This window comes from Daktulosphaira vitifoliae, unplaced genomic scaffold (genome assembly GCF_025091365.1).
Source record: "Daktulosphaira vitifoliae isolate Bord-2020 unplaced genomic scaffold, ASM2509136v1 Scaffold_4, whole genome shotgun sequence".
In the NCBI taxonomy this organism is placed as follows: Eukaryota; Metazoa; Arthropoda; class Insecta; order Hemiptera; family Phylloxeridae; genus Daktulosphaira; species Daktulosphaira vitifoliae.
Window position 1 is genome coordinate 31,908,296 of NW_026099575.1, and position 22,896 is coordinate 31,931,191.

The 22,896-nt window shown below is 24.1% G+C and overlaps 4 protein-coding genes across 9 annotated transcripts in view; all 4 read right to left on the reverse strand.

The window, feature by feature from the left end:
• LOC126906114 (uncharacterized) overlaps window positions 1-4,350 on the reverse strand; it is a 13,851-nt gene extending 9,501 nt beyond the window's left edge. Inside the window, exon 1 of one of the 2 annotated variants that reach the window (XM_050686401.1) lies at window positions 3,953-4,350. In XM_050686401.1, the coding sequence (XP_050542358.1) occupies window positions 3,953-4,127 (175 nt within the window). In that variant the 5' untranslated portion in view covers window positions 4,128-4,350. The remainder of the gene's footprint in view (window positions 1-3,952) is intronic. The other variant, XM_050686402.1, reaches the window with a different exon arrangement.
• A 124-nt stretch (window positions 4,351-4,474) lies between these two features.
• On the reverse strand, window positions 4,475-8,227 carry LOC126906115 (huntingtin-interacting protein K). Its single transcript, XM_050686403.1, has 3 exons — window positions 7,968-8,227; window positions 7,781-7,888; window positions 4,475-4,670 (listed from the first exon to the last, which is right to left on the reverse strand). The coding sequence occupies exons 1-3, from the start codon at window positions 8,142-8,144 to the stop codon at window positions 4,575-4,577; spliced, it is 381 nt and encodes a 126-aa protein (XP_050542360.1). The 5' UTR covers window positions 8,145-8,227; the 3' UTR covers window positions 4,475-4,574.
• A 1,364-nt stretch (window positions 8,228-9,591) lies between these two features.
• Window positions 9,592-13,518, reverse strand: LOC126904229 (uncharacterized). 2 transcript variants are annotated; one of them, XM_050683034.1, is made up of 4 exons: window positions 13,329-13,518; window positions 12,924-13,033; window positions 12,701-12,863; window positions 9,592-9,891 (listed from the first exon to the last, which is right to left on the reverse strand). In XM_050683034.1, exons 2-4 carry the CDS (start codon window positions 13,014-13,016, stop codon window positions 9,815-9,817), a joined length of 333 nt encoding a protein of 110 aa, XP_050538991.1. In that variant the 5' UTR covers window positions 13,017-13,033; window positions 13,329-13,518; the 3' UTR covers window positions 9,592-9,814. The 2 variants fall into 2 exon arrangements, with proteins under 2 accessions (XP_050538991.1, XP_050538992.1); XM_050683035.1 differs by having other exon boundaries at window positions 13,261-13,518.
• A 4,176-nt stretch (window positions 13,519-17,694) lies between these two features.
• LOC126905811 (atrial natriuretic peptide receptor 1) overlaps window positions 17,695-22,896 on the reverse strand; it is a 33,122-nt gene continuing 27,920 nt past the window's right edge. For 3 of the 4 annotated variants that reach the window (XM_050685883.1, XM_050685882.1, XM_050685884.1), the window contains 16 exons: window positions 22,732-22,867; window positions 21,896-22,132; window positions 21,552-21,636; window positions 21,373-21,490; window positions 20,770-20,877; window positions 20,609-20,686; window positions 20,276-20,452; window positions 20,057-20,216; window positions 19,766-19,924; window positions 19,444-19,612; window positions 19,183-19,329; window positions 18,986-19,109; window positions 18,853-18,921; window positions 18,438-18,612; window positions 18,134-18,232; window positions 17,695-18,081 (listed from right to left, as the gene is read on the reverse strand). In XM_050685883.1, the coding sequence (XP_050541840.1) occupies window positions 17,855-18,081; window positions 18,134-18,232; window positions 18,438-18,612; window positions 18,853-18,921; window positions 18,986-19,109; window positions 19,183-19,329; window positions 19,444-19,612; window positions 19,766-19,924; window positions 20,057-20,216; window positions 20,276-20,452; window positions 20,609-20,686; window positions 20,770-20,877; window positions 21,373-21,490; window positions 21,552-21,636; window positions 21,896-22,132; window positions 22,732-22,867 (2,268 nt within the window). In that variant the 3' untranslated portion in view covers window positions 17,695-17,854. Of the gene's footprint in view, window positions 18,082-18,133; window positions 18,233-18,437; window positions 18,613-18,852; window positions 18,922-18,985; window positions 19,110-19,182; window positions 19,330-19,443; window positions 19,613-19,765; window positions 19,925-20,056; window positions 20,217-20,275; window positions 20,453-20,608; window positions 20,687-20,769; window positions 20,878-21,372; window positions 21,491-21,551; window positions 21,637-21,895; window positions 22,133-22,731; window positions 22,868-22,896 lie in introns of those variants that run through there. The other variant, XR_007704114.1, reaches the window with a different exon arrangement.

Consider the following 22,896-nt stretch of genomic DNA (forward strand, 5'->3'; position numbering starts at 1 on the left):
TCTCACTGGACCGATTTCTTTCAAAAATACGTCAAAAGATCACAAATCGTATCTAGTTGGAGACATTACCCTTAAAAATTGAAAAATTTTCCCTCGTTTCTCGAAAATGGGGGAAATATCCAAAAAAATTACAAATTTAAAAATCGGTAAATTTTGTCATTTTTTTCACTTTTTTTCTTAAAACTTCCATAACTTTTTCAAAAATCAACAAATTTTTTATACTAAAACCTTAGATATTTTCCATTCATTTGATATAATTTTTTTTAAAAATCTAACACTTATTCTGCTCATTGGGGCAATTTAAAATAGTAACTTTTATACAAAAAATAACTTTTTCAACTTAATTTTTGAAAATGTTCCGGAAATACTGCGTCCTTTAAACGTATATCAAATTAAAGCTTATTTTATGAACTATAAAATGAAAAAAAAAATTTGTCCCGTCGACCTATCTTCTATGTGCAAATGGCTACCGTATTCAAAATAATATACAACTACTTTATTATTTTTATAATTTCTTCGTATAAATTGCAATACTAAATTATTGAATATCAATTTCATACTAAATTTAATAATTATAATTAGTATTTATTCATATATTATATTTTAAAATCAAAGACTTACTAATCAGGATATAATCAAAGAAATAAGAGTTAATGTTGCTTTTGGAATAATCCACCAATTTCTCTAAATGAAACACTATCTATAGATTTGCATCGAAGCGTTTCTTACGACAGTGATTTTAATCACTGTCAGATATCATCTATACTTGTCCCATCTATGCCTCATCCACACTGTGCCTTGACCCTACTGTGCTACCGTACATACTGCGTCCTTTATTTTTTTTTAATTTTACATTACATGCCATAAGCCTTAATTTGATATATGTTTAAAAGACGCAGTATTTCCGGAATATTTTTAAAAGTTAAGCTGAAAAGTCTACTTTTGCAAAATAGTTCTTATTTTGAATTGTGGGCAGATAACGGGTTAAATTAACATAAAATTTATATCAAATAAAAGGGAAATACCTAAGGTTTCAATATATAAAACAATTATTTTGATTCATTCATTTTTCAATAAGTAATTTATAGAAAAATTGTGAACAAAATTTCAAAATTTATCGATTTTAAAAATCGTAATTTTTTGAGGGATTTTCACCATTTACGGGGAACGAAGAGAAAATTTTTAATTTTTGAGGCTAATTTCTTCAATTAGATACGATTTGTGATTTTTTGACGTATAGTTGAGAAAAAGTAGTGACAGACACAAAAAAATCAAACACATGGTAAAATTAATACCTTCTCAGCTTCGTATCAAAGATAAGATAATTTCTATCCCTATCCCTTTTCCTATATTTAAAATTAACTTGAGTTTTTTTAATGGAAAAATGTATGTTAAACTAGCTTAAAAAATGAAAATGATCATCTAAGAAAATTACCGGTCGTCAACAACTTTTGAACGAATATTTTGGAAGTTATTACCACTTTACTATAATGATTGGAAGTAAAGGGCGGATCTATTTATTTTTATCTCTAGGCATTTATGAGCCGCTCTACTCTTCCCGCTTTACTATAAAAATGCCAATATATTTTAAAATACTGGTTTAAAAGTTGATATCGATTTTTACTTAGATTTTCTTACTTAGATAATTATTTTATTTTTAACTATTAAACATATATATTTCCATTTAAAAACAAAATGTAGATAATATATTAAAGAGGGAAGATGTGGAATAGGATTAAATTTTTTTTGAATAATATAATACAAAGGATATTACTAACTTCTGAATAGAAAAAAATTATAGTATGATTTATTATAATTTTAATTATATTAGGTGATATATAATATATATATATATATTGTTAATTAATCACCTTGTATTCATAGGCACAAATAGAAAATATTTTTGAGGAAGCAAAATGGTTTTTCCCACACTAAAAAAATTTTTCAATTGAACATAATTTTCTAAATTTTCGAAAGGGAATTACCCCTAGTTGCGGCTGTTAATTATATTAACAATTATTAAAATACGTCGTTTTTAAATAGATATTAGTAAGCTGATAAAAGACTGGATGCCAATGTGTGCTACTAATCTATTAATATTTTAAGTAAAACCATTATGTCAATTTAGATCAGAAGGGATACTTTATATAATAGTTTGATGAGTTTCTGGAGATCGTGTCAAGTGGAAGTTTAGGATAAGGGTGGCCTACCCCAAGTAGTTGGGATTAAAACGAGGAAGAAGAAGAAGAAATTTAATGAGTTTCTCATTTATAAGAAAAATTGCATTAATATGCAAATCTTAAAGATATGCACTGACATGTCCAATTACATAAAATATACAAAATAAGATTTCACATTTAAATTATACATAACTCGAAACAAAATTTATTTATTTTTGCTATGCAGTAAAAAACGGTTATTTTGAAATTTAAAAGAGATTAAAACTTTATTTTTCTTTACAAAAATTAAATACTAAACGTAGCCTAAGTATACAAAAAATGTTTTAAAAAAAAATTAAAACGAAATGATTATTGAATCAAAAAAGTAGTTAGATCCGTTCCAACCTATATATATATGTCAACCTGCCATTTTAATGTTAAAAATAACTGTTTACAAAAGTAAAATTTCATTTTTATTTTTAATAATAGTTTTAGTTTTTTTAGTTATTGGCGAGGTGGACATAATGCGCATGCATTCCAACCTGTTGGTCCATTGTACACAATTAATAATTGTTTTCTGGAATACATTTTTTCAAGGAAATATTATAATAAGTCCGAGTTTAACAGCAGTTCTGAGTAAATTCAATGCAATTTAAATTAAAGTTAACTTATACTAATAATAATCATAGCATTATATTTATTGCTATTTAATGTATTGTGGTAGGATTAATTTAAGATTAATGTATACGTTATTCATAGTTATACAAAAACCTTTTAAAACAAAAACATTCTTACTAATTAAGGTATTAAATATTAAATAATTTTTGTGTAACGCGGCGACGAGAGAAGTTTCTGTGATATTCAATCCACGTGTACGTGTTAATTATTAGACACCTATTAGTGATTATCTTTTTCTTATGACGCAACTTAACTGCAAGTAAACTGTTAACTCAACAAATTACAAAATAAAATTTATAGGAGGCATCTAGTAATCATTAACCATTTACAAATAATTTAGACAATATACTTAAGGTAATACTTAAAAAAAGTATAAAAACTTTCAATTAAATTTAATGAAATAGTTAAAAGGTAATTATTTTAAGTTTTAATTTGCATGCATACGCATATTATGCGGATATATTTCATTTTTTTACAGCTTTTTAATTATTTCATTTCATATTGAAAAAATAATTGCGCGCGGTGAATTATAACATCTTTTTTATAATCTTTTAATGTGTTTTGAACATAATTTATGATGTACAAATCATTTATATAAATAGTGTCAATAGTTTAAACAAACAAAAAATACTATTAAATAAAACCAATCATAAAATTAGTTATGTAACTGTACTGTCATTACTTACATTCTTTTTATATTATCTTGACATTTTTTATTGTTGTTATAGCGTGTTATTAAAAAAGAATCGAGATATATGCTGTAATAAATTGTTATTTTATAATAAAAATAAATAAATCAATATCAACCAATTTAAAGGTTAATTCTACAAGTTGACATTACTTGATAAAATATCTTTAGAGTAAACGAAGCTTATTAAATTTATTTTGAAGTTCAATTAACTGGTTAAGATGATGTTAAACTGCATTCTTTAACGCCTGATTTAAAATGTACATTATTGGCTACTAATTAAAATAATCGAGGAAATCATGACGTAGTCACAAAAAAAGAAAGCCAATATAAAAATGAATATTCAAATACGAAATATAGTATCAATTTTATTGCTGATAAAATATAATACTATTAAAATTTAATTTAATTATATTTAAATACTTACGTATATTATGTAACTTTGATGTTGTATTTGGATAAACTTTAACGATCAAAAGAAAAAATGTCACTGAAATTGTGAAAATTGAGAAGCTCATAATAACTATAAATTTTAATACTTTAGCGTTTAAAAAAACCGAATAATCAACGGCAAAAACACTCGAACTATTATAGGCAAACATGTAAAATTGTAAGAAACGAACATAATATTCAGACGTGCGTCACGCGCAATTATTATAAGGTATTATAATATTACAGTACCTATTAACGAGACAGAAGAACTATAACTATAACTAACATAGTATAACACTGAGAGCAGATAAAACTCTAACCAACAATTATTATTCATAGATAAAACAATCGAATAAATAGATTTGTTTAAAACTTCTGATAAGTGTATATATCATAAAAACCATAATTATCATGTTGTTATTGTTATTAATAAAATATACGTCACGTCTTAGGCAAAACATTAAATAGTTAAAAGACGGACATGACACCCACATGAAATAGATAATAAAAGTACTGATAATCAATAACTTTAATTTTATTGTTTCAATAAAGCGGTGATCAAACTAAACCTTTTATATATACATGGTATTTTTATTCAATACATAAATTTTCAGAAGTTAATTGGTCAAAATGATTAATGCTTTGACTACGTCTCCATGACATTCTCTTAGTGTTCTTTCGGCTAAAACCTTTGATATTTCCATTTCTCTAATCTGAAACAAAAACAAACAATTACAGCGGAATTGAAGCAGTTTTACCTATTCATTTTGTGTAACAAATGAAAAGTTAACACAATGATGAGAAAATAAAATACAGTAAACACATGTGACATGAACATGATTTCATTTCAAAAATATTATGTACATAACAAATACACCAAAGACAATAATTGTGTTTAACTAATCATTAGTTATTTAGTTTTAAGTGTTATTATCACTTAGAATAATTGTGCTATTGTTATACAAAAAAATTTTAAATAAGTATTACAGATTTTAACGCCCCAAGCATTAATACTATCGATAAACATTAATATATTTACGTATCCAGGACTAATTTTTTTTGGAGCACAAGATGATTGAATAAGTACCTAGTAACTAGGGGCTAGTAATATAAATAATTCGGATTCTAACCAATGTTGTTTAAAATTTTATGAAGAAAAAAATCCAACCACTACTTTTTTTAAATAGAAGGAGCAGGGTTTATCTACGGATTTTATTAAAAATTATCACTTTTTATTCCTATTTTTTCGGAATATAGATTTCTAATAAAATACAATATATACATAGATTCTTACTCTAGTTTAAAAGTATTTATGACATATGTTTCATTATATTCTTTATTGTAATTATTAAAATAGTTTTTAATTCGTTATCTTGTTTTTTCGTTATTATAATATTAAGTACTAAACGTGTATATATAGTTTTAAATATTGTTTATAGCGTATTGTTTTTCAGTTAATATATAATTTCATACAACACTGAACTGAATACATGTTTACTTTTTTGGGATATTGCAAGACTATAATTAAATTGTAACATTTTAATTTATATAATTTTATGTGTTAATAAATAAAAGTATTATAATGTTATATAAATTAAATAAACCTTATTGGGACATAAATATTTTGTATAATTTATAATTTTATAGAATATAATTTTATTAATAACTCTAAATAAATCTTCAACCACAGGCATAAGAGATTAACAGCATAATAAAAAATATTATTTCTACAATTATTGATAAACGAGTAAAAATTCTGCTGATATAAATATTTTTTGATAAATGTTCAAATGTATTATATTTAACAGGAAGGATAAACTATTTTCGAAAGATTTCTATAAGTTTTATTAAATTATTTTTACATAATTCAATTTTAAGAAACATTAGTGTTGATATAAATTTCTACAGCAAATTTGTAATAATTGAAATTTGATCGTCTGAATCAATAGAAAAAATTAATTAAAATAAATTATATGAAAAGACAACTTTTTGAATATAGAAATAAAAATACACATAAAATTTAAAAAAACTATGTTTAAAACAAAATATTTATAAAAGTACATTTTGTCATTTAAGTCTATTTTATTATACATTGTACATCTCGAAATTTCAATTCATATTACCATATAGTTTGATTATTTATGTAATCATATTTTTAGTAATAAATTACATACAACCAATCTTAGGTAAACACTTAAAAAGTAAAATAAGAATTTAATTTTTGGACTTTACATAAATTTTAAGACAAAATGGATGTAAAAACTACAACGAATAAGACTATACAATTAACTGTAATTAGAGATACCTATGTATCACTTCATGTTAAAATTTTTAGTACTAATCACATAAAATAAAAAATATATATATACAATTGAAAAAATATATCTATATTATTGAATAAACACATGTATAAATAAATGATTATACACATTCAAATAAGATTTTAAATTAGTTTCATCTTGTGAATTGTTTAAGAATATTGATAAAATAATTTGAAGTTCATTCTGAGGTAATCTTATTTTAAGCTATTGATAAACTAATAGGAACAATAGTTTAATTTGAAAATTGATTTGGTTAGTTGTATAAAATACTTAATAAATACTGATATTTTTTATATTAAACATTAAAACATGAATTATCATCATGTACATATGATAAGAAAATTATTCATTACATTATAGTTTCAATGTCAACAATTTTGTCATTTTATTTTTTATTTTTATGGAGTGATATATTTCCTGATTACTTTCAAGATTCACAAACTTTTAAAGAATCAGTTATAGTACTCTAAATTCCTAAATTCATATAGAATATTATTGGCAGGACCCATTTAAAGTATTTTATCACTATTGATAAAATCCTAGATGCCGCTTACTATGATTTTTTTTATAATTCTTCTCATTCTTATATGGATAAAAGCATCTAAAATATGAACTTCCCTTATAATTTGTATGTAATTTGTTGAAAAACATTATTATTGTATTGATAGCACCATTTAATCACTAACATATTTTAATTATTGTATATAAGAAGTATTGATGTATACCACTTTTTTTTATCTATTTCTGTTTTTCTGATAGATAAGAAAATTACAATTGAAATAAAATATACTTAACTCAAGCTTTTAACTACCAAAAAAACTTAAGACAGAGATAGAATATATATTTTAGAACCTTTTAAAGTGTACAATTTAAAAATTAATTTATATAATGTTACTACTTAAATATAAATGATATGTTAGAATTTAAGATAAAAATTTAAATATCACAATAAGATGAATAGGAAAAAAAATTTTCAAAAGGGCTTTAATGTATACTCATAAAATTTTAAATTAGTTTTAATTTTGAGCATTATCAAATGTTAGATAATAAAAAAATGTGTAAAAATAATAAGATATATTAAGATCTAGATTTCAGCTTAAATCAATAATGTTCAAAATTTTTAATAATACATTATATCAATATTTTTATCATTACATTTTACCAATCTTAATAAATAAAACTACAACTATTACTAATGGAAGACAAAATAAGTTTTATAGTATTTATATAATGGTAAAAATAAGCGATTTTTAACTTTTTTACTTTTATTAGTAAAATTATTTCTAAATATATTTAATTTTGAGGACAGTAATTTCATTCGAAGCAAAAATCACTTGTTAATAAGTCTATGATTGAAATGAGGCAATCTTATATTGATACAATATTTGTGTATATTATATATTATAAAGTAAAAATAGCAATTTTTGAAGTAATTGTAATGAGCAATATGCACAACAGTTAACAACAATTAAAAGTTTTGTATAAAGTAAATTAGGACTTACAATTAATTCAACATCAGATTTTTTGATATTCACTTTTTGTAATTCTTTTTCTTTCGCTATTTTATCAGCTGCTTCTTTTAATCTTCGGTCACCAATTATAGTCATTGCCTAAAGAATAGAATTATACATATTCATAAAATGCTAATATATTTATAAAGTATATAATATTTAAATCTATTCTTCATACACCAGTTATATCATCAGTAGACATGACTTCTTTTTCTTCTGCATAGTCAGTAACTTTTTCTAAATCTGCAGCAGCTCCACTGTAATACTTCATATTTTTTTTAGCATTTACTTCGTCAGTATTTTCAGACTGCTCTTCAGAGCCACCCATTCCATTAACTTGAAGTTCTGCAGCCATGACAAATAATTATTTAATCGAAAAAAATTAAGTTTTCTTATAGAAATTTAGCGGCATGGACATTTAAAATAAAATTATTAAGTGATAATAATAAAATCCGATATCGTTATCACACTTGACATTAATTTTATACAGTGCAGTACATTTAAGGCATTCAAAATCCCACGTCGTTATTATAATAACTTGAAGATGTTTAACCAGAGACGTATATCACAGTAAAAAATAAAAATGTAAAACAATAAGACAAAAAAAATTTTTTTTAATTACCACAAAAATTTTCTTGGTTTATTTTAAAGGCTAAAATCAAAAACAAAATGCAAAAGAAAAAAATTAAGGACAGGTTTGAAATTAGGGTAAATAATTAAATTATAATGGCATGCTTTTTTTAATAAAATGAAAAATTCAATTTTTAATTTTTTGAAATTAATAATTTTATTAAACAGTGCTTTTTGTAGAGCTAAAAATAAATAAAAACGTTTTGTAACATTAAACTTCTTCAACGTATTTGGTATTCAAAAATCTATAAGAATGTACGGTTTAAATTTAAGTATGGGCTTTATAATTATAAAAATGTCTGGTTGGGTTAGTAGTGAAATTCGAAGAATTAATTTTTAAGTATCATCCTAATAAATACAATTTTAATATCTTTTAAATTTATCAAAAATCTATATTATATAAAATTCTTAAGTCTTATAAATAAAGCGATCGGTTTTATTATAAAACACTCTATTACTTTAAAAGTGAATAGAACATTGGAAAAACAATTTTTTGTTTTTTTAGTTACATAAATTTTTTGATTTATTAGCTATTACTTACTTTTTAGGATCATCTCTTATAATATTTAGAGGTATTTACTTTATTTTTTTTAAATAGTAACATACATATTTAATTAATTTATAAAATAGAAAATTATCTAATTAAGAAATTGATTAGTCGATAACAAAATTTGGTCCAAGTACTTAAGATGTTATTTTCGTTTTTACACATAGGGGTGACGAAGAGTACGATAGGGAAATGACTAGTGATAAAAATAACAGCTCCTACTCATCACATCAGTCATTACTATAAATTATCAATATCTTCTGAAATAATGGTTCAAAAGTTTTTATCGACCAGTCATTTTCTTAATTAGTATATTTCCTATTTTATAAGCTAATTAAATATTTATGTTGCCATTAAAAAAAAATAAAGTTAATACCCTTTTAAGTTATAAAAGATGATTCTAAAAGGTTATTATGTACTGATAAATCAAGTATTAAATGTAACTTAAAGAAATCAAATTTATTTTTCTAATATTGTATTTATTTTGCGAGTAATCCAGTGGTTTACGAGAAATCGACTACCCTAAATAATATTATTAGTATATAAGATTTAATGTTATTATATTATTGTTATTATGTTATGATCTAGAAATAATTAACAAATAATTTTTAATATTTATTTTTTATTTCAAAAATAATAATCTCTACAACAAAATATGTACATTAAGTTGTTTGTGTATAAAAATTTTCTATTCTGTGTCTAATGAATAGTTAGTTGCAACTGTAGCTTGTCTTGTGAGTGTAAGTCCAATCGAAAGTTATGTTCTTTCCAATGAATTGAGTAACAAAACAGATGCTTTGCGGACACTGTGTATTTATGTTCAGCGTTTAAGACAAATTAGGTTTGTTTCAAATGATAATTTCGTCGACCAAAGATGTTGCAGTTTTGTCATTTTCATTATTTAGTAAATTTAAAATTGATAAAACTACGAATATAAATAATTTAATTAGTTAAATTAAAAAAAATATATATCATTTCAAATACGAATCCTAATAAATAATATTAAGAATGCGTATATTGTTAAATAAGTCATAAACAGATTTTTTGATTGGATTTCTTTTGTGTTTTAATTATTATTATACATTTTTTTTTTTGTATGAAATATATATTTTTTTAATAAATATTAAATGAGGAATAACACTTTTTAAAATGAATAATATGTTTAACCTCTCCTTTCAAAATATTTGAATCAACGTTATTATTGTTGTAATATATTCGTCACTATTATAATATGAAATAATAGTGGGCTACTCATGTCCACAATAATAGTTTTTTATTTAATCTTTTCATTTAAGATTATTATCACTTACTTATAAATTATATTTATATGCTTAAAATAACACGATTTTTTTAAAATAAATAACTTAGAGAAATATTTAACAAACACATACTGTCGTTTAATTATATTATACTACACACGATACAGTCATGAGTCAATTATTAGTCACCTTTAAAAATCACTCTTTAAGAAATTTATAAATTATACTTGTCAGATATTTTTACTCTTATCTTAATACATAAACACAATGTGTCAACTCTAGTTTTTAATGTAAAAACAAACTATGTTAATGTTATATAAAAATGATTTGTATATTATCCACATGTATTAATTTATATATCTCATATTTTATGCTTACTTATCAATAAACGATAACATTACAAGAATGACAAAATGATGATTGTTCGGAAATACAAAATACTATAAAAGACAGAGTAATCCTTTTCAGTCAGTGCTGAGGTATTGAGGGAATCAGTCTCCAGATGTTCAAAGATCTATCTGTTCAATGAACTGGTACTTACCAGTTGGATCATTTATAATATCTCTATAAGAGGAACTTTAATTATTTCTTTTTATATCTAATTGTCTTTATTGTTCTAAACCCTCAGACTCTACAACCCCGATAGAACCTCGTAACATCATCCTTATTTTTGTATTATTACACTATTTTAGCTTCGGTGCGAAGCTGAAAAGGTATTAATTTTACTATGATATATTTTTTTTTTAATTTAATTTTTTTGTGTTTCTGAACGCTCAATCTCAGCTCTCGCAGGACCGATTTTGATGAATAATACGCCAAAAGATCACAAATCGTATCTATTCGAAGACATTACCCTCAAAAATTGCAAAAAATTCCCTCGTTTCCCGTAAACGGGAAAAATTCCCCAAAAAATTACAATTTTAAAAATTTTTGTCATTTTTTCAATTTTTTTACTTAAAACTTGACCTACTTTTTTCAACGTTACATCAAATTATTACAATTCGTATCTAGTTGAAGATATTACCCTCAAAAATTGAAAAGAAATTCTAATTTATCAATTAAACAGTTACTTATCCCATGTTCTCCTTACAGACAATTAAAATCATTCATTTCTATTGTTTTCAAAGTATTTATTGACGAATCAAGTTTGATATGATAGGTTTCAACAACAAAATTAAATCATTTTACTTTATAATTTAATAATTATTTTACTCTTTTTGTGTTTACTACTACTAGACTGTAATATTCCAACTTTTTTGGTAACATGTTGCTATATAAATCATTTCTAAAAAAAATGATTGTTAGTCTCTCCTGAATTAAAAATGTATTTTTACAATTATAATCAAATTTTATAATACGCTCAATTGAGTAAATCTTTTTAACAACTTTGTTTTGATTGGTTCTTTTAGTTCAAGTATATTGTTAAAATTAAATAAGTTCTGAATATTTCAATTGTAGAATCTTTTTAAACACCAAAAGTTACTAGGAAGTTATTACTATTATTTCTATATAATTTATCTATTACAATAAAAATATTGAGCTTTTCTGATAAATTTACTATAAACAGTAATTATAAAATTTCCTGACTGCATATTAATTTTAAGGATACATTTTTTTTAATTCTCATAAAATTTTCTATTAAATGATATCAATTTAAACTTGCAAATTGAGCTAAAAGTTATGGTAATGAATTAACTTTTTTTTTTTTACTAAAAACTTTCACAAAAATCAACTTTAAAGGATTAAAAAAATAGGTTAAATATGCCATTTTCCTTATTTTTGACATATTAATAATCAAAATCAGTATTAATTTAAAACAATTTTTTTTTGTTATTAATAATTTTTTTTTATATGTAAATAATAAGTTATAATATTAAAACTCAGAAGTGATAGAAAAAGTCTAATTGCCCATTTGAAAACATCGCGAAAAGTTGATTTAGAAAAAGTATATTTTTGATTCTGATGAAAGTTCCTTATAATCCAGTGTATAAAACTTTGTTATAAGTAATAAAAAAAATTTATTGAAAAGTTTTACATCAAACCCTTAAAATTTTTATTCGCGTTAAAAATAAAGTAATATACTTATTATTTTTATAATATCTTCGTAAAAATTACAATATTATATTATTGAATATCAATATCATACTAAATTTAATTACCATAATTATTATTTATTCATATATTATAATTATAAATCAAATAACTAATCGGTATAAAAATAAGGGGAAAAGAGTTATTGTTGCTTTTGAAATAATCTACCAACTTCTTAAAATTAAACACTATTTACAGATTTGCATTGAAGCGTTTCTTATGATAGTGATTTTAATCACTGTCAGATATCATCTATACTTGTCCTAACTATGCCACGTCCATAATGTGCCACGACCCCACTGTGCTACCGTTTTTTTTTTAATTTATGTATATATAAATTAATTAATATAAATCAATTTTAATAATCGTATAAATTTTACCTACCGAATTTTGGAGAAGTAAGTTCTTCGAAAATAGGTAAGGTCACTTTCTTTAATGAAAATTCTTCTATTCGATTACATGGAATAGAACAATATTTGTTCGAAACAGTATCGCTCATTGACACCATGGAAGCTTCCAAAACACAACTTGGAGTTAATTCCATTTCCTAAAAATATTTAAAGATTTTATAAAATTTTGGACAATTTTTTTTATAAATTTCACACACTATTTTGGTTAAATTATCAACACATTCATCGAAGACGAAAAGTTTATTTTGATCTGGTTGTATATAAGTTTCGACGAATTCATAATTTTGCATATTTACAGATACTTATGCTGTTAAAAAAAATTATTTTATTTTTTAAAAATATGAACACATTGTAATGTAGGATACAGTGAAATCTAAATTTTTTACATTATAACTATTTACTCTATAACAAATTTATAACTATAATTATAGTTTATCAATTAAACATATATCTTAGAATATATAAAGCCAAAAACTGTATAATTATATTAATCTACTTTAAGTATATTTCAATCAATTATTTTAGAAAACAAACTTTTTTGTGACCATCAAAATGTTATAGAACTGTTAAATATTCAAAAAATGATCGTTGATTGTTATTACCATTTGTAACTGCTGCCTGAAGTAGTTATCACACTGTACTTTTAGTTTACGTTTACAAAATTAATTTAACATTTCGATTTTGAGATTTTATCATTATTTACTTGCTTAAACCTACCACTGCGGCACCAATTAATAGAAATACTGTTATTATAAATCTATTAGTTAATGACATATTATCGAAATTCCAGTTGTGAAACATTCATTTATATGAGAGGATTGGAAATATAGAGTAAAACAAAGTACTAGAATTTTACAAATTACAAAATACTTTAACTCTTATTTACAGCTTAACAGAGACCATCCCTAAACTAAAAATATATTTAAAATATTAAATCCAATCATATTATATCGGATTTTTTAATAATACATTAAGTTTCAAAATATAAACTATCATATTAATAATTAATATTATTTTAATCATTTTATTAACTAATATAAAATACATTTTTTCACATTAAAAAAAAAAAGTTTTTTTTTTAAATTCATGGTTATCTTAAATTGTAATTAAAAAAGAGTTATCAATTTGATTAAAGAAAAAAATTAATATGCAACAGCAACACATCAATACCTATTTGTTAAACTAATAAATGATATTCTTTATTTACTAAACTGAAATTTATTGCAGAGTTCTATAATACTTTTAAAGTACAAAAATAAAAAAATAAAGTATACGAGTAATAAAAATTAACAACTAATTTTTATTAACCGTTAATTGTAAAAAGTTATTATATTTTATATTAGCAATTAAATTAGTATGAGATTGAACTTCTTATTCTTTTTTGCCTTAATCACAACTACTTGGAGTCGGCCATTTTTCCATTTGACACAATCACCCACATCAGCTAGCCTCATATCGCATTCAATGGCATCTCTTTTTTGGTCTTTCTCTACCTCTTCTTTCTTCAAAATTCATTTCTATAACTGTTCTTACAGCTTCCGATTCTTCTCTTCTCATAACGTGACCAAACCATCTAAGTCTATTTTCTCTCATCTTATCCACGATTGAAGCAACACCTATACTTCCTCTTTTATGCTCTTTCGTTAACCTATCTTCTCTAGTCACTCCACTCATCCATCTAAGCATTCTCATCTCTGCTATACTCATTCTCTGCTCAACATTTATTTTACGGCTATAATTCTGTCACATTTCCTAGCTCTTTTCTGATTTAAATATATCCATATACAAGTATTTACTGGTCAATAATCAATGCTTATGCTGCGTCACAAGGCAACCTGAAATAAAATAGATTTTTTTTTATAATTAATTTTATATTACATTTTTATATATATCTGTATATTGCAATTATACATTTTTGAATAGAAATACTTACAAACAAATTCTTAGATAGATACAGAATAAGCACGACGTTCTCTATGAACTCAGTTTCCCTTCATTATTGATTTAGCGGAACTTAATAAAATGTCTACTATTTTTGTTCTAAAATGTGCTGTTCAAGGGGTACACATTACTTAAGGTTACAATATAAAAAATAATTATTTTGAGTTGTTAATTTTTCAAAAAGTTATGTTAATTTTCAGAAAAAAAAGTGAAAAAAATGTCGAAATTTACCGATTTTAGAAATTGTACTATTTTCATAGTTTACAAGGAACCAGGAAAAATGTTCAATTTTTGAGGTTAATATCTTCAACTAGGTACGATTTGTTATACTTAGACGTATAGTTGAAAAATCTCGGTCCAGTGAGAAATGAGAAAAAGTAGTGACGGACATAAAAATAAATACACATCAAGGTAAAATTAATACTGTTTCAGCTTCGCATCGAAACTAAAATTAAGTTAGAAACTTATATTATAGGTGTCATGTAGCGATAGTCATTGTTAAGTTTTAAGATTCAGTTGTTATGTAATCATAATAAATGTTCTTTATTTTTTTTGTTTTTTTTTTTTTTAATATTTATGACACGTGTATTAAGATTATATAATACTGTATTTTATACACGTTTTATTAATTAATAACTCATAAAATTCAAACAAAAAAAAAAAAATCCAGCACAGTGGGGTGGCGGTACAGTGGGGTCGTGGCATAGTTGGGTCCAGTATAGATGATATCTGACAGTGATTAAAATCACTATCATAAAAAACGCTTCGATGCACATCTGTAGATAGTGATTAATTTATAAAAAAAAAATTTGTTAAAATAGCATATTTTTGAATACGGTTTTGCGCATAGAAGATAGGTCGTCGGGACAAATTTTTTTTTTTCATTTTATAGTACATAAAATAAGCTTTAATTTGATATATGTTTAAAGGACGCAGTATTTCCGGAACATTTTCAAAAATTAAGTTGAAAAAGTTATTTTTTGTATAAAATTTACTATTTTAAATTGCCCCAATGAGCAGAATAAGTGTTAGATTTTTAAAAAAAATTATATCAAATGAATGGAAAATATCTAAGGTTTTAGTATAAAAAATTTGTTGATTTTTGAAAAAGTTATGGAAGTTTTAAGAAAAAAAGTGAAAAAAATGACAAAATTTACCGATTTTTAAATTTGTAATTTTTTTGGATATTTCCCCCATTTTCGAGAAACGAGGGAAAATTTTTCAATTTTTAAGGGTAATGTCTCCAACTAGATACGATTTGTGATCTTTTGACGTATTTTTGAAAGAAATCGGTCCAGTGAGAAAAAGTGGCAACAGACATAAAAAAAAAAAAACACATCATAGTAAAATTAATACCTTCTCAGCTTCGCATCGAAGCTAAAAATATAATATAAACATTTTTTAGTTAATATCCTAAATATAAAATAGTATGTTTAATAATTTTGTTTGGTAATTTGGGTGGTTATCCTTTTTAATACTTTTATAAACATTTTATTTTTATTTTTATCCCCATACGTAATTGTTTTAAAATAAAGTACCACTTGTCTATTTTTGTTTTGTATAATACGTATAAAACACAACACTTTTGTATATATTTTATAATACATTATAATATCATAAAACAACATATGACCAATAAACTTATTGTCAAATTAATCATATAATTAGTCGACAAATAATTTTAATCACAGACAAAATGTACCTTTTAAGCTACTTTTTTGTGTTCAATTCAAATGTAAAATTAATATTTTTTTATCATCTTTGGAATTAAAAATAATTACTTAATGGTAAATTTTTATACAATATTTATATAACCTCACCTATTTATCATATAAAGGTAAAAATATAAATCAGATTGTATTACAACATTAAAAATAATCCAGATTATAAGATATACAATAAATTATAAATTGATTTCAAAAATGATTAAATTTAAATAAATCTGCAAATTTACCAATGAACACAGTAAAATTGTACTAATAAAGCAGGATTTTGTTTTTAATCCTGAACTCTTCTAAAGTGTTAAGTTTCATTTTAACCTATTTATTTTTTTATTTCTTTTGAATAATTAAAAAAGATATCAATTGAATCATTTTTTTTAAGCCAAGTGTTACGTAGAAATTATTTATTTATTAAAATTATTTATTATGATATAAATACAATGAAATAGCAAATTTAACTAAATGTTGATTTTTTTTATAAATTTACTATTAAAAATAATTATATATGTTCCAAATCATTTAACAATCTGAAAAATACCATTTTAAAATTCTCTTAAAATATTCTATTTAATGATATTAATTCAAATTCAAAAAAGTAATAAGTTTCAAAAAGTTATGGTAAAAAGATTAACTTTTTTTTTATATAAATGTTCATAAATATCAACTTTAAATACTAAAATTCTCAGCTTCGCATCGAAGCTAAAATATATGTTAACTTGATAATAACGAAATCAATATCAATATTAATTAAGAAAATAAAGTAATTTTTACGTATAATTATTTGTATTTTAATAATTAGTAAGTAAATAAAATCTTATAAGATAGAGAAAATTGTATTATAGATTTAAAATCAGATCAAAAAATTGGCTTAAAAATAAATTTTTGTCTCTGATTATTAAAAATGTATATAAAAAAAAAATGTGTTGGTTTTAAATGAAATTTTTTTCTGTGTAAAAGCAAAACCTATTTTCGAAGTACATGTTGTGTAATAAATGCAATTTTATTTATACATAGTGTACGTTAACTTTAAATCTATAATTTTTATATACAGCTGTACAATAAGTACAAACCTATCATTTTTTATATACAGAATATATGATAAATGCAGGTGGTATATTTCAATAATTAAAATATACCACCTACACTTATCATAAAAAGTGTAATTAATACACTCTATTTATACTAAAACGCATAGATGAGAATACTACTTTGTTGTACACTCATACATATATATATTTCAACACTAGTCATTGACCTGCTTTATATTGGGTGATAATTACAATGTTAGTAAAAAAGTTACACAATATCATAAAAAAAGTTTTTTATATTAATTATATTTTCACATACTTACATGTATAAATAACAATATGTTTTGAAATGATTGAATTTTTTAAATAATAAAATCATAAAAAAGTTTCAAATTAAATAATTTGTTTGAGATATTAAAAATACACAGTTAATACCATCTATTTACTTAACTCAGGAAATATTAAAGGGTAAGGATTATTAGGGTCTAAGGTATCAGTATTAATTGGAGTTGGTGGTCGAGGGTCTTGTTCGGTGCATCCGACTAACCAATATGTTACAACAGCTCCTTTACCTTTAAGTTCTACGTCTCCTCTTAACTCTAATTTAAAAGTTTGAAACGTTTCCAATATATTTTTGGTTGCCCAGCTTACATGAATTCTTAATGCTAAAAATTATACTAATTAGTAATAAGTATTAATTGAAAAAAAATTATATACGTTCTCCTGAAGATTCCATCCTAGATGCGGTGTTGACTGTATCTCCAAATAAGCAGTAATGAGGCATTTTTTGTCCAACCACTCCAGCACATACAGGTCCTAAATTTTTTAAATTTTCATTATGTATCAATCAATTTTATTGAATGATAACAACGACTAAAAAGAAAATTTATACATTGAATAGTTCCAGAAATATTTCGTTGCAATGCTCGAATTATAAGAGATTTTTAAAAATAATAAAAACAGTTGTCATCTAATATTACAAAAAAAAGTTGAGTGATAAGTTTATAATGAACTATAATACCCGTATGAATTCCAATGCGAACTTTGAGCTGCGCATCGGGTTTATGTTGAATGGTGAACATTTGAACAGCATCTAATATAGCCAATGCCATTAAAGCGATTTCCTTAGCATGATTGTCACCATTTCTTTCTGGTAATCCAGAAACTACCATATAAGCATCTCCAATAGTTTCAACCTGTTATATGTTAGTGCTATTACTCTTAGAAAATGATTATACTTCATTTGAAAACAACAATAATTGTTTAACAATAATTATTAATAATAATAATAATTGATAAAAAATTATTACATATATCGTAACATGAATACCAAAAGTTTCTATCTCTTGTGTATAAGTTAAAAAATGTTGATTTTCTTACCATAATATAAGACAAATTACAAGTTATAACAAAAAAATTTAATTTGTGTATATTACCTTGTACACATCATAAAATCCTATGATTCTATCAAACGTACTGTATAAGTCATTCAGCAAATTCACTACCTAATTTTTAAAATATTACTAATAATGATTGAACAAAAAAATGTTTTATTTAATAAGATCATACTTGCATAGGAGAACTTTGTGCACAAAGTGCTGTAAATCCAACAATATCACTAAAGTATACAGTAACGTTTTCAAACTGTTCAGGCTTGACCATTTCACCAGCCATAAGCTGTTGAGCGACAGGTCTACATAAAGTATCATTCAATTATTAGTCACTATTCAAAGTACAGATGACCGTATTTAATAAAATCTTGTCACCTAGGGAGTACTTGAAACAATAATTCTTCTGAACGACGTTTTTCTTGGCTTAATTGATCAGTTTTTTCTTCAACAAGAGCTTCTAAATTATTGGCATATTGCTCCATTCTTAAAACCAAATCGTCCATCAAATTTTCACAATAGCCTCTAACATACACGATAAATTATTTTGAGTTATAAAAAAATTTCACATTGATTAGGTATGAAATAATGTAATTTTTATAAATATATTTTTAAAAGTTAACAAGGACAAAATTTTACCTTGTTATTTGTCGTACAATACTACGCATAATGTCAAATCCCGGCCTTTCTTCGGGTGTGTCGTTCCAACATCTTTGCATTAACTCGGAAAGCTGTTCTGGGCAATCATGTCCTGATATGTCGGGTCGAAAATATGGTTCTTCCCGTTTTTCAACTTTTTCAAGTATTTCTAAATATAATTTGCATAAAATAATCAATCATAAATAGATGAATATTATTATTAATTTATCAACAACTCTTAAAAGTTAAAAAAACATTCATTAGATTTTAATAAATTGAGGTAATAGCAATGAAAATTAAACTCATCAAATAAATATTTTACCTTGAGGTGTCATTTCGTTTTTTACGAAATCGTATGGACCACCTCGTACAACTATTTCTTCTAATACAATTGCAAAACTGTAAACGTCTCCTTTTTGAGTAGGTGGAATTACACTTGTGTTTTGCTCGCCTAAAAGTTCCGGAGCAACCCATAATAATTCTTTAAAAAAAAATTAAAGAATATAGTTTAATAATAGATGTTTACCTAATAGAATATAAAATAAAATTTATAATATATAAAACCGGGTAAAATGTTGTCCGTAAAAAGTTGATTTTTTTCATTTCGACCTACTATAATAGTATTCACTATCGCGAATAATTTCCGAGGGAGTTGTGAGCGTACGTAATCCGAAGTTCGACAGTTTAAGCACGAACCGGCCGTCAATTAAACAGTTACTCGAGCGAAGTTTACCATGCACTCCTACTTCACAACTATGCAAGAACGCCATTCCCTTGAAAAGTGTAAGTACATTTTAGGCGATAGACTAAAAAAAAGAAAACTTCTTCTCACTTTAACGATATCGTGAATTAGAGACATCCTGAAGTTCCATTCGAGGCGTAGAGCTTCATTTTCAAGTACATCTTTTAAACTACCTTTTGGACAATATTCTGTTATAATTAGTACTGTTGGACAATGAATACATGCTCCGATGAAGCGAACTGTATTTTCGTGTGTTACATCTCTTACCTTCCATAGGAATACAATAAAAATTATATTAAGTGAATTTTAAAAAACATGTCTTAATTTTTATATGCATCCAATTTCAATATATTAAATATGACGATTATTAATATTAATATAGGTGTGAATTTAATTTTAAGTAAAAAAAATAATTTGATTTACTTGTTTAATTTCCCACAACAGTTTTTTATTCAAATCAACTTTTTTCTTTACAACTTTTTTTAATGCTACTCTAGAACCCTATAAAATGTACATATATATATATTTATATTTATATATTTAGTTTAATAGTAACCACTTAATTTTAATTAAATATAACTTACTTTGTAAATTCCTACGGTTGTGTAAACTTTAGCTGGTGGTAATGATGAATTAGAAGTATCGGATCGTCTACGACAATTTAACTTTTCTTGTAAGGCTGGTTCAAAAATCTATCCATTAATAGAATAAATATTATAAAGTAAAGTTTAAATATCAAATATTACAATCAGATAATTTGTAATTATTGAACTATATATCATAATAATGTTTTTTGAAATATTACTTATCATAGTTGTGGAACTTTATAGTAAAAATGAAATCTCTTAGGAACTAAGTTTTCTAATTATAATTTAAAAAGTAATGTAAAGTTTTATAGAAATTCGTAACGTATCAAAATTAATATTATGCTAATATTTTTAGTTTTTTGTATGATTAAGTAAATTTTTGTTTTAGAAGTAAAATAAAAATGAAATTTATGACACAAGGACATAATATCAAAATTCGCATATGCTAAATTACAAAAAGTAGTTTTAATTTAATTATACAAAATTAGATATAAGTTTTAATGGAAGAATTATTAGAAATACATAAAATAATTTGTATTGCAATTTAGTGACGAATATTTTTTTGTTTAATATTTTAATGATTTTTTTAAATAATAGCACCTCTGTAGGCTTTTGTAATGCCAAACGTGACGAATATGGTTTACTGACTTCGATTAATACTTCTTCGGGTCTCACTCTCCAAGACATATTGTTTAAATCTGCTGCCAGTTTCAGTTGTCTAATAACCAAATTAAATTTTATAATGAGTTATACACTACACAACGTACCAAATACTCTACCGGTTTATTATAAATGCTAAAATCGAAACGAATGTTGTAAACACAAGAAATGCTATTGATGCGTATAATGTTATATAATAAGTACCTGAAAATAAGAAATAGTGTATAAATAGAATAGATAATTATATATAACTAATGAATAAAGTCATAGTTGCATTTTATTTGTTAATGATAAACAATTTGATTTAAGAAATGCATACAATATTGACATTTATGTTATTTATATAGTTCATAAAGTTTACGAATATCATTCTATCACAAATACCAACTGGAAGCTTTTGCTTATAGAACACATTATTAAAATTATCACTAATTACAATACGCTATTTGACCACATTTTTTACCTTCTGAACTACAGGCAGGATCATTTCCTAAAAACCCGCATAATGGCACATCTTTAGGTGGACCATCTGATACACCAGGCCAATGTATATGTTTGTCTTTTGCTGGAGTAAAATTTCTTGCTTCCCCGTAGTACCGAGCTATCCCTTCAAAACGACCAGTAATAGGATCTAAGTCTAATATTTCGTAATCCGCGTCCCTTTCACCGTTTTCATCAATTCTCACTCGTCCGATGATACCTGGGTACAATAAGTGTAACAATTACACTATTTACCGCTAAAAGACTATCATATAGTATAAATAATCAGTTACTGTTTCACAAAAATTTCTAATTCATAATAATAAAACAAAATTCTGAAAATAATTTCTATTTTCTTTTACATTTTAGAAATACTTGACCGTATTAAAAAATAAAAATTAATAGATATTTTGTATAAACTTTTGCGTTAAATTTTTTTATAATGTCATCGTTTATCCTACTAATAGGATAGTAGTAATTTATAAGTTTTGATGTGTATACTTAAGATATGTTCTTCTTCATACTTCATTCTATCCACAGGTATAATATTATCGTGAAGCTAAGTAATTTATGTATACAAAGTCAAAATTTTGGTATTTATCAATATTTGTACCTTAGTTGTTTACCTTGAATTATAGCTTCAAAATCCTTTAAAACGCATTTCAATTTTAATCTTACTCAACTGTCCATGCTATAAAAAATTTACTAAAAAACTATTATTTTATTGTGGAAGAAATTGTCCATGTGTATATATTTATAAATCTAGTTATCAAATAAAAAAATGTGGTGTTTATATTTTTCAAAATAAATAATTCATACCTGAAAATGTTCTATTCCACATTAAACTAGTGATTGCTTTTCCATCTCTAATGTTTTTTTTATTAGTTAGTGTTTCATTCATAGCCATACCAAGTAAATGAACACCATCATAGAAAGCTGCCACGAAAATGTTTACCTGGAAAATATGACAAAAAAATTTAAGCT

What these genes read in the sequence shown, in the direction of transcription:
- LOC126904229 (XM_050683034.1), bottom strand. Translation starts at nt 13,016, where the DNA reads ATGCAAAATTATGAATTCGTCGAAACTTATATACAACCAGATCAAAAT. An exon ending in TTGATAATTTAACCAAAATA is followed by an intron (nt 12,864 to 12,923) that starts GTGTGTGAAATT and finishes AAATATTTTTAG; the next exon opens with GAAATGGAATTAACTCCAAG. An exon ending in ACTTACTTCTCCAAAATTCG is followed by an intron (nt 9,892 to 12,700) that starts GTAGGTAAAATT and finishes TTATATTCGTAG; the next exon opens with TTTTATCAATTTTAAATTTA.
- LOC126906115 (XM_050686403.1), bottom strand. Translation starts at nt 8,144, where the DNA reads ATGGCTGCAGAACTTCAAGTTAATGGAATGGGTGGCTCTGAAGAGCAG. An exon ending in CTACTGATGATATAACTGGT is followed by an intron (nt 7,889 to 7,967) that starts GTATGAAGAATA and finishes TCTATTCTTTAG; the next exon opens with GCAATGACTATAATTGGTGA. An exon ending in AATCTGATGTTGAATTAATT is followed by an intron (nt 4,671 to 7,780) that starts GTAAGTCCTAAT and finishes TTTTTGTTTCAG; the next exon opens with ATTAGAGAAATGGAAATATC.